This window comes from Hypanus sabinus, chromosome 10 (assembly GCF_030144855.1).
Source record: "Hypanus sabinus isolate sHypSab1 chromosome 10, sHypSab1.hap1, whole genome shotgun sequence".
In the NCBI taxonomy this organism is placed as follows: domain Eukaryota; kingdom Metazoa; phylum Chordata; class Chondrichthyes; order Myliobatiformes; family Dasyatidae; genus Hypanus; species Hypanus sabinus.
The window spans coordinates 20,612,518-20,624,397 of record NC_082715.1 but is presented as its reverse complement, the minus strand read 5'-3'; the positions used below and the strand labels follow the sequence as shown (position 1 = coordinate 20,624,397).

The window sequence follows — 11,880 nt, the reverse complement described above, 5'->3', positions numbered from 1 at the left end:
CTTTTTGTACATTTGTCCTTAATGCTGGTAGACTGATTCTGGTGATGCCTTGAGTATTTAGACTGCCTGTTGAGAACCTTTCCTGTCCATTGTAGTGCAGTTTCTGTACCATGCAGTGATCCAACATGTTAGGATGCTCTCCACTGCACATCTGTAGAATGACGTGAGTATAGATGTGCAAAGTCCAGCTCTCTTCATAATCATCTCCTTTGTTTACAAATCTTCTGCTGTATATATTTATCTATTGTTTTTGTATCTGGAAAATGTGGAATTTATTTTCTCTGTAGCATTCCAAAGAAATAAGTATCTTGTTTGGTTCTTATTCTGTATAAAAGTTGACTTTACAGATGTAGTTTTTGCAAATTTTTGGGCTTTCATAAAATGCACGAGATTACCTAAAATCAATCATGGTAGGCATACATGTCTGCAGATCTGTCTTGAAAGAAATATGGATTGATATACCATAGTAACTCAATTCACCAGCTTGCATCTTTTCCATACTAAGAGAAGATTTGATGTCAAGGCATGAATACAGAGTCATGTCAGTATCAGTTCTGTGAACACTTGTTCTGTGAACCTACCCAAAATTTATTTATTTATTTAATGATCTGGCACGGATAGGGCACAGTAATCTGTAAGAAGTAAAAGACAGTAATATGAAAGCACTTTTATCTGTACAAAGCACTTGAATTTAATCTGAGTGTTATTATATGTGATGTTTAAGAATCTGATGTGAAGATATCTTTCAGCAATGGCATGCACCCATTCTTCCAAATATGTTCATTCTTTTTCAGCCTAAAACAAATATATTTTGTCATCTTAGTCCTCTATTCTTAATTGGCTGGATTGAAAAAAAGTACTAGAGAAAAAGAAAAGATTTGAGGATAATAATAAATAAGATTTTGTAACCAGCTCAGTAATTTGTTGAAATAAGTGAAGCTTTGATATCGATCTTGATGAAAATATATTTTATATTATTTCAAATTAAGATCATTTTAATTGTCAGCAAATAATGATTGCATAATGGATGTTAATAATGTGAAATGTCTTGGTTAGGTATTAATTTTTTTTCTTTTGCTCTTGCACCTTTTGGGGTATCAACATGATATGATCAACTGATTAAGGAGTTCAATTTGGTATTCTGATATACTATCAGAATGTAGAAGTGGGATATCAGAAGAGAAATAGATCAAGAGGTAGACTATACTTGCTCTAGACTAGCTTGTTGGGCAAAGCAGTTGACGTGGATGAATTGGGTCAGAGGGCCTGTTTTCATGTTGTATAATATGACTCTAACCTACCCATTGAGTCGTCAACCATTCCAAAATTATGACTCGCCTTATATTTAGATCGTTCTTCTACCCAATCTCTTCTGCAAGAAGATTTCAATAAATGATTGGAGACAATTGTTTCAGTTATGCAGCTGGAACTACTCACCTTGGAGTTCAGCAATAGTGGTGCTCGGCACAATGTGCAAGCACTATCCTGAAGCATATCCGATGTTCTTTGACAGAATGCCTAACTGTGTTTGTTAGCTATAAATGTTAGCTATAAATTGATTTTAATGGCATTGATATTTTAAGCCAGTTAAAATGAAAATAAATATTAGAAATTTTCTTATCTTACTTCTTCATTCAAAAACTGAAAGGTTTTAGATCTTGTACCTGGAAAGAATGTGATTTTGTGGAATCCCATTGAGCCAGGGTATTGCTGTTGGATTTGATGTGCAGTTCTCCATCTGAGTGAACTGACTGACTCACTGACTCTGTATGACCTAATTTGGTCTTTAAGACTTCCAGAAGTATGCCCGTGAATCCCTGCCCATACTCCAATTCTTCACATTGATCTGCCACCTCATTCTATTCCTATCCTCATTGTCACATGGCACAGGCAGCAATCCCAAGATTACTGCCCTTGAGGTCCTGTTTCTCGTCTTCCTTCCTAACTTGCTTTTTTTACCTAGGTCATTGGTACCAAAATGTATTCCGACTTCTGACTGGTCACCCTCCCTTTTCAGGAATTGTGAATGTGTTCAGAAACATCGTGGACCCTGGCACCTGGGAGGCAAACTACCATCTGTGTTTCCTTTTTTCATCCACAGAATTGCCTATCTGTCTCCCTAACTATAGAGTCCCCTATTACTATTGCCATTCTCTTCAGTTTCCTGCCCTTCTAAGCCTTAGGGCCAGACTCTGTCAGAGGCACAGCCGCTATTGCTTCCCCCAGGTAGGTCCCCAGAGAGGGACAGCCACAGGGGTACTCACCACTATTTGTCGTTCTCTCTTCCCTCTCTTGACATTTATCTGTCTCTTGTAGCCTTGAGGTGACTACCTCCATGTAGCTCCTGTCTATCATCACTTTACTTTCCCTAACAAGCTGAAGGTCATCAAGCTACAGCTCCAGTTCCCTAACATGGTCTCTTCAGAGCTGCATCTCGAAGCACCTGCTGCAGATGCAGCCACCGGGAAGGCTGTTAGTCTGGAAATCCCACATCTGACACTTGGAACAGAATACTGGCTCTGCAGGCATCCCCCCTAGTCTCTCAAGAGTTAACCAGAAAAAAGAAATAATGAATGAATTTACCTACCCTCCACCTGTTCTCACCAAAGCCTTGCTATTTCTAACTCTAGCTACTCCGACCAAGACTGCTCCAATGGTGAGTGCTCCAATAGCCAGTACCTCTCTAGTATTGAGTCCGTCATAACTGGAGTATCTATTGTTGCAGTTTTAACAGCTGAATGTCTGCAATTTTGATTTAAATCATTGGCAATAGTCTGCGATCTGGCCCATTATTTTCAGTTAATGACTTTGCAACAGAGTTATATAAATCAAAGAAATAACAAGTTTTCAGATGCATGGACTGTAAGAGGATAGAACAAAGGGAATGTCTGTAGAGGAGGAATAGTGACAGAGGGATGAGAATGCCAGATGAAAGGAATGGTAATAGAACAGATTAATAGGAGAAAACCAGAGTTGAATTCCAAAGGTGAGGTATATCTGATTGCCTTTGATACTTAACTGAATCTGGCATTAAAAAGCTTAATAAAACCTAAGTGGAAAATGTTTTTATTTAATTCACAATAGAATAAGGAATAAAGAAGGGTCAATTATTCAAATAAACTCATTACGATAGAATAAATTATTTTCTTATATTATCTAGAATCAGTATCTCTGATGGACTTGTTAGTTCTGTTGATCCGTATGATGTACCAGCACCCAGACCCAGCACAGAATGGAAATGTTACACAAACAGGTAATAATCAACTACAATGTTTTCTTTGCAAAACATTCTTAATAATGGAAAAAAAAACAATGCAACTAAAACTTACTAGAAAATGCTAGAAATCTACATAAGGTTCTAGCAATATTTGAAGAGTGAAGACATTGATGTTTGTCAAACCTTTGCTAGAGTTGATAGTCTACATTTTTGCTTTTCAAGGATCCAATTTAATGTCAGAGAAATGTATACAATAAACATCCTGAAATGCTTTTTCTTCACAACCATCCACAAAAACAGAGAAATGCCCCAAAGAATGAATGACAATTAAATGTTAGAACCCCAAAGTCCCTCCCCTCCCGGCAGCAAGCAACGATCCCCCCTCCCCCTCCCCCCACCGGCTAAAAAAGCAATGGCATCCGGCACTGAGCACTTAAGTGTGAGCAAAGTAATAGCAAAGACACAGACTTGCAGTTATCCCAAAGGTTTCACATTTCCCCCAGTGTACGGCATACCACAGGCTCTCTCTCTCTCGCTCTCCCCCTAATAAGGGAGAAGGAATTGTCTCCACTTTCCCAGTGAGCAGGGAGACATAACAAACAACATCGCTGGTTTACGATGTTAAAAGCCCATTATGTCGCTTTTATCGAGCTCTGTGCCAAAAGATCTCAGGTCTTTGGGCACACAGCAAATACCCCGACTCCACCCTGACACTGACCCTCAATCTGCCCATCTCTAGAGCCCCGAGATCCTAGGCTTCCAAATCTGAACCGGACTCTTAGGTTGAGCCCTTGGTGTGCCGAACAACAACGGTCGGTTATGAAACCCCGAGAGCAGATCCCTTTCCCACAAAGAACTGAAGTCAGCGTAAACTCCAGGTCAAGGTCTTCCAAAGAACCCTGAAAGAGAAAAATAAAGATACTAAAGATGGAAATAGAGCTGTTTCTGAAGATGCAAGCAAAGGAGTCACTGTTTAGCACCATCTTTACTACACTCTGCCTCTTTATGTTACCGTGTCTGCCATCATAATCCATAAAATTGTGAGAATTCTGGGGTTGAACAGTCATACTTATTAAATATGTTTTCATTCAGATTTATATGCTCCTGCAAATCTTGTGATGGAAGTATTGCGCATGTTATGTGGCGGAAAAGAGTGTGCTACAGAATGCCTGTACAAGAGTATCATTATTGATGCCCTTCTTTTTCCAATACTCATATTGCTGAAAGGAAAACAGGTGCAGTAATTTCTACAAATGTTATCACTTCTTTTACTATGTTGACATTTGATTTTATTCACCTCAATTACACCTCCTGTCTCCCTTATAATAAATAAATAATCCCATCCTGTCCAATCTTGACTTGTGACTTTATTATTCCTCTGTACTCTTTTCAGTGTAATGTACTGGCAAATAGAACTTACTCAATATTCAAGCTTAATAACAATAGCATGAATCCTATTGTGATCTCTCTTTTATATTCTATACCTCAGCTTGTATACCTACCTCAGCATCCCATCTGTCATTTTAACCATTAATATGGTCTCCCCACTGTTCTCAATATCCAAAATCTTGTTCATTTGAAGCCATCTTCTTGCACCTTCCCAAATGTATTACAACATACTTACTTTTATTAAATTCCATCCCCGTGTTTCTTTTCAACTGATCAGGACATCAATAGATACAAAGTTATTCTGTTCTCTGTGCAGTACATGGGCAAGTTTTGTATCATCTGCAACTTTGCTTTGGTTCCTTTACACTTGATCAGTTGAAATGATATTTCCTGAAGGACAATACTCATAGAATAAAGGAACAGTTGCATCATAGGAAATGGCTATTAAATCTTATTTTGCCTGCATCAGTTCCATGTTCTACTCACATGTACCTTTTCTCCATCACCCTTCAAGTTCTTTCTTCTTATGTGTCTATACAGCTCCCTTTTGATTACTCCATTTGAATCTGCATGCACTCCTATCAATAATATTGCATATCAGGTTCTTACTACCAATTTGTAAACAAAAAATCAATCCTCATTTCACCTTTTGTTCTTTAGTTTTCATTAATCCATGATCCCTAGTTCTTGATTCCTCCACTAATGGGAGTAGTTCCCCTCTATCTATATACCCTTTATAAAATTCCTTAAAATTTATTTGAAATTTTACATAAAATCTATGAAAATACTACAATAGCATTTATAAGATTAATTTTAAATTGCTTTTCAGATATCTTGGTTTATAGTAAAAGTTATATTAATTTGATATTTTTTGAAATGAATAGATAATTACCTGTAATGAAACAGTGTTGATAAACATAGCTGATATTTTGGCAAGGATAGCCTCTACAGACCGAGGACTTAAGTTGCTACTTTTTGGTGAAAAAGACAATGGCGTTGCAACAAATAGGTAAGAAACTACACAGAACTTAAGTAGAAGTACAGTTTACCTATGTTTAAAATCCTTGCTGTTTTGTTTTGTGACCAAAAATACAAATCTCTTGGGATAGCAAAGTTTCACATGTTTTTAGTTAAATCATTAAAATGTTGTAGTCTCGACTTTTTTTTCAAATGAATGTACATATACCATTTCCAGTTGAAAATATTAATGGACAATCACCTAGCAAACAGAAAATTTAATGATTCTTAAGAAATTAAACATTGATTTTTGAACAAACTATGCATCATAAGAATTTTCTATATTTTGCCAGTCTTTCTGCTGCACATGTAATTGCTGAATTTACCAAAAAGCTGCTGGATGGACAGCTTCCAGCTTTAGATTACACTGAGGCATCCTCAGCTCTGAAGGGAGCTTTCATTTTTGTCTGCCGTCAGATGTACAATACATGTGAGGGTCTCGAAGTTCTGATGCCCTATGGTTTACATGAATCTATCTCTAAGGCATGGAAGAAGGTAACACTTAATAATGGCCTACATTGTAATATGTATTTCTTCTGTAAATCTTTTACTTTTCTTCAGAACTTTATCTTCTTTAAAAGCATGGTTTAACAGAGTGGAGAGATTAAGATAATGATCAAGCTGAAGAAACTGAATGAACTAGAACTGAACTGAATGTAATCACAAAGCAGAGATAAGCTGCATGTTATTCCAAGTGTTGTGCTTGTTACTGGACTGGAACTTGATTGGAAATGATATCAGTTCTGCAGCAAACTGTCAGCATTTACTCCCACACCCCAGTTTATGTTAGAAAATTCAGGGCACATTCCACCCACAAGTACCAAGCAAAGCTGCTGTCTGACATTTGCTGCTAATTTCCCAGTTGAGTTTTGGCATTGAACCTCCAAATAAATCCTCTAGTGCGATATGAATTTGCTCTGTTTCCGAGTAGCTTTCAGAATAATTGGCCTGTACAACCTTTGTTAGATTAGACCTATTGTGGGAGCAGCCTGTCAGTTCTCTTCAATAGAGAGGAATAGCTAAGAGGGAGAAGATTGATGCATTTTTTTAATTCCTTGAATTTGATATTTTTTAAAACTGACTGAATTTCCCCTTTTATATTTTTAAATTATCATTAAATTATCCAGTTGATTCTAACTGCATGTCACAGATACTCAGTGGTATTCAAAGTCTTTGATAACTTTCACTGCCAGTTCCTAATAATTCATTTAGAAAACTTCTTCCTAAAGGTACTATAACAAAGTTATGAACCAGCTAAGCATAGTAAGTTTAAAACTTTTTATAATATCAATAAGATGAACGTCTGCCTCCAAATTCTCAGTGGCCACATTTCATTATGGAACATTATTCTCCTTAGCAAGAATGCAAAAACTCCAAGCATCTCTTACTATATGATATTCCCTACGTTAATCTTTTTGCCTATTAAGAGAGGCTGAAAAGATAAGAGGTGAATACTAATAATACACTCTCATTTACTATATAATGAAGTAGTGTAATTCATTTCCCAAAGCACAAGTAAAATTGACATTGAATAAAAATGGTAGTTGACATACTACTTGACGTGCATACCCTTTGTGTATCTAAATTAGTGTATCATTACTTACTGGAGCCATTATTATTGGTGATCTGAATATTTTTTAAGGGCCATTTGCTTACTAAACTTAAACTCTATATTTTGGAATCTCTTATTCATGACCTAATTTCAAGCTTTGAAAAAAATATATAGTTGTTGAAGTATATGTAATATATTATGAATTCTTGTTTTCTAATTGGATATATCGTCATGACTTTCTTATGCCGTTGAATATTACAAAGTTAAAATTTATTTTTTGCATGTTTTTTAAGATATAAGTGCAGTTGAAGAGTGGTTCTTTTGTTGTACTCATTATTAACTTTAATTTGTGAATCAGGCCAGTTTACTCATAGAACGAACACCAACTCCTGTAGCAGGAAGTGAATCAGGCTCTACAACGGCTCAGGAATTGCAAAACATGTAGGTATATCTGAATTGTTGTTTCAGAATTATTTATGATCACAATGACAAACAATATTTATCTTGTCTTTATTTTAAATTCTGGTGTCCACCAGATGAAACCAATGCATTGCATTGAATACGAAGACCAGTCATAGATTTCCTAATATACTGATTCAGTCTGCCTCCCTATTGGTAAGATGGTTTTATTTTTCAACAAAGTGTAATACAGATTAGCATTAAGGCAGGATGTCTGCAACATCGCACTATCATTATATTATATCATAAAGACCATAAGACATAGGAGCAGAATTAGCCCACTTAGCCCACTGAGTCTGCTCGGCCATTCCATTATGGCTGATTTATTATCCCTCCCAACCTCATTCTCCTGCCTTCTCCCCATAACCTTTCACACCCTGTCTAACCAAGAAGCTATTTACATCTCATTTAAATATACTTAATGACTTGGAACATCATTGAACGATGTTCTCTTCTGATTCCTGAGCTGCCTCTGCCTCTTCTGTCTCCTGAACTGCCTCTTTCAGAATGCTTTGGTGTAGTCTATCTGATCCAAGTGATTTATCTACCTTCAGACCTTTTAGCTTCCCGAGCACCTTCTCCTTAGTAATAGCAACTACACTCACTTCTGCCCTCTAATATTCTTGAATTTCTGGCATACTGCTAGTGTCTTCTGCAGTGAACATTGATGCAAAAGTACTAGTACGATTGTCCTCGATTTCTTTATTCCCCCACTACTACCTCTCCAGCATCATCTTCCAACAGTTCAATATCCACTCTCACCTCTCTTTTACTCCTTATTAATCTGGAGGGAAAAACATTTGTATCCACTTTTATATTATTGGCTAGCTACCATGATATTTCATCTTTTCTTATTTTTTTTTAGTTGCCTTCTGTTGATTTTTAAAAGCATCTCAATCCACTAACTTCACACTAATTTTTGCTATATTTTATGCCCTCTCTTTTTGCTTTTATGCTGTCTTTGACTTTCCTTGTAACCCAAGATTACCTCATCCTCCCTTTAGAATACTTCACCTTCATCTTTGCTGCACCTTCTGAATTGTCCTCAGAAACTGCAGCCATTGTTCTGTGCTCGATGTCATATGTGGGAAGTCCAGTATTCTGTGCTCAGTGTCAGATGTGGGAAGGCCTGGAGTCTCCCAGCCTCTGCACCCAGTGTGTCGAGCTGCAGCTCCTAAGGGACTGCGTTAGGGAACTGGAGCTGCAGCTTGATGACCTTCATCTGGACAGGGAGAGCGAGGAGGTGATAGAAAGGAGTTATATGCAGGTGGTCACACCGGGGCCACGGGATACAGACAAGTAGATAACAGTCAGGAGAGGGAAGGGGAAGAGTCAGGTACTAGAGAGTACCCCTGTGGCTGTTCCCCCTGAACAGTAAGTACTCCTGTTTGAGTACTGTTGGGGGGGGGGGACAACCTACATGGGGGAAGCAACAGTGGCTGTGCTTCTGGCAAGAGTCCAGCCCTGTGGCTCAAAAGGGTAGGGAAAGGAAGAGGAAGGCAGTAGTGAAAGGGGACTCAATAGTTAGGGGGTCAGACAGGCAATTCTGTGGACACAGGAAAGAAACTCAGATGGTAGTTTGTCTCCCAGGTGCCAGGGTCCAGGATGTTTCAGATTGTATCCAAGATATCCTGCAGTGGGAGGGAGAACAGCCAGAGGTCGTGGTACATATTGGTACAAATGACATAGGTAAGAAAAGGGAAGAGGTCCTGAAAAAAGATTACAGGGAGTTAGGAAGGAAGTTGAGAAGCAGGACTGCAAAGGTGGTAATCTCGGGATTACTGCCTGTGCAACACGACAGTGAGAATAGGAATAGAATGAGGTGGAGGATAAATGCTTGGCTGAGGGATTGGAGCAGGGGGCAGGGATTCAGATTTCTGGATCATTGAGACTTCTTTTGGGGCAGGTGTGATCTGTACAAAAAGGACGGGTTGCACTTGCAGTGGGGCCAATATCCTGGCAGGGAGGTTTGCTAAAGCTACTGGGCAAAGTTTAAACTAGAATTGTTAGGGGGTGGGAACCGAACTGGAGAGACTGGGGAAGAGGAGGTTGGCTCACAAATAGAGAAAGCTTGTAGACGGTGTGTGAGGGAGGATAGGCAGGTGATAGAGACGTGCTCAGACTGACGGTTTGTGATGTGTCTATTTAAACGCAAGGAGTATTGTGAACAAAGCGGATGAGTGTGGATCAGTACTTAGAGCTATGATGTGGTGGCCATTACAGAGACTTGGATGGCTCAGGGACAGTTGAAATTTATATCCCAAATCCTTGCTTATATAGAGAGGCCTGTATATAACTCACATCAGGTCTTTTTACCTTTGCAGTTTCTTAACTCTATCCACATGGATTCTATATCTTCCTGTTACCTGTGAAGTATTGGTTTGAGAATATTCCCAGTGACTGATTTTGAAAGACTCTCCACCAAAAAAGTTGCAGAATTGTCTAAGTAATGTCAAGGTTTGGTCGCCAGAAGTGAGGATATGCTGATTATTGCTTTGGGAGTTGTATGCAGTGAGCTGCTTTTCTTGCAGAAAGGGGAAGCTATCTTTGCTGCTCAAGATTCTGTGGAATTCAGGAGTGTACTCTTGTCCACAAACAATATCACCAGAATAATTTGATGCATTTTCTTAGTGTCTTCAGGATATTCTTTTGTTTGTTGCCTGTTTAATGTCTTGCTTAACTTCTGTTTTCCTAAAACTCATGAAAGGTTTCAGCCTGAAATGTCGACTGTTTACTCTTTTTTGTAGATGCTTCCTAGCCTGCTGAGTTCCACCAGCATTTTGTATGTGTTGCTTGAACTTCCAGCATCTGCAAATTTTCTGATCCTTATGTCTCATTGATACAAGGTTGGATGTGTCTTATCAGCCTCAACAGATAAGAATTTGAAGTTTGTGTCCAGATTTTTGAGGATGCACATAACTACTAGTTCATTGAAACAAACAGATCTTGCAGTGCCAACAAAATGCCTTGCCAACAATGAGGCAAAAATGCTAAACATCAAGCATAAATTACTCACAGAGCATGTTTTTATATTTATTGCCCGAGCAATAATCTTGCAAGGTTAACCAAACATTGAGTCACTTGCTGGGTTTTCATTACTGATGAAAATTTGATTGTTTCCACAGGCAGTCACTTACAAGGTGGCAAAGGCAAAAATCTACTTTCACATTACAGAAATGTATTTAAAATATTATACCTAACCTTAGAAAAAGAAATTCTAATTATGTTGACTGAAAATTGAAAAGGTAGGGAAGAACCAGCTGGGTAAATGCCTCCTCAGGCAATGCAGAATGGGTTGGCTTTAACTGATGAAGAGCCTCGGCCCAAAACTCTTTATTTCTCTCCATAGAAGCTGCTTGACCTGCTGAGTATTTCCAACATTTTGTGTGTGTTTTACTATGGGCCAGCTTTACTAGTGTTGTCACATCTTGTGGCTGGATAATACAGCAAAATTGTTTAAGAAATAATCAGAATTACTGATATTTGTCTAAAAGGGCTACTGATAAACAAATAAATAAACAAACTAGTTAGTGATGTTGATACTTAATAGTTTAAGAAGTTTAGAATGCCTTATGTTTTTATCCTTGTATATTTTGCAATTTGAGAGTTGAATAACATGTCTGATTTTGCCAGCTAAGACATAATAAAACAAAATCCTTTAACTTTCTTGTCAGGATGATCTTGGAAGAAATGCTCCTAGACAATCTGTTAAACTTTGCTGCCTCTCCAAAAGGATTATTACTTCTGCAGCAAACTGGAGCAATCAATGAATGTGTGAATTATATGTTTAGCAGGTTCACTAAAAAACTTCAGGTTTGTATAGACTCTGCGGGCATTAATTTCTTGAGAATGAATGGATCTATATTAGGTGTCTACAAATAAATGTAACCATCTTTCTGGAATATCATTTGATCATTCTATCCATTTCTATTTCTAAACATATTTGAAAATTCATTCTTTTATATGGCTCTCTCTCTCTCTCTCTCTGATGCTCCACCTTTGTATATCCATGTTCTTGCATGCCCCTGCATAGTTTATATACTGTATTTTTAGAATGGTTCTCTACTTTTTCAGGGCACAACCACTTCGTGAAACCCTTCTGTTTTTAGTTTTCTTTTGCATTTGTCTTTTAAGCATGCTGGCAGCTTCCATAATATGTTTTTATTTCAATTAATCACCCAAAAATATCTTATGAAAATTGTATGGTCAGATTGGTTGTTCCCTCTCAATTTCCATAAGATTTGCC

General features: G+C 37.8%; 1 protein-coding gene across 4 annotated transcripts in view; it reads left to right on the top strand.

Moving 5' to 3' along the window:
• Positions 1–11,880, top strand: part of tbc1d32 (TBC1 domain family, member 32) — a 210,966-nt gene that overhangs the window by 97,885 nt on the left and 101,201 nt on the right. For all 4 annotated transcript variants that reach the window (XM_059981480.1, XM_059981481.1, XM_059981478.1 and 1 more), the window contains 6 exons: positions 3,161–3,253; positions 4,310–4,452; positions 5,491–5,615; positions 5,917–6,118; positions 7,534–7,616; positions 11,309–11,447. In XM_059981480.1, the coding sequence (XP_059837463.1) occupies positions 3,161–3,253; positions 4,310–4,452; positions 5,491–5,615; positions 5,917–6,118; positions 7,534–7,616; positions 11,309–11,447 (785 nt within the window). The remainder of the gene's footprint in view (positions 1–3,160; positions 3,254–4,309; positions 4,453–5,490; positions 5,616–5,916; positions 6,119–7,533; positions 7,617–11,308; positions 11,448–11,880) is intronic.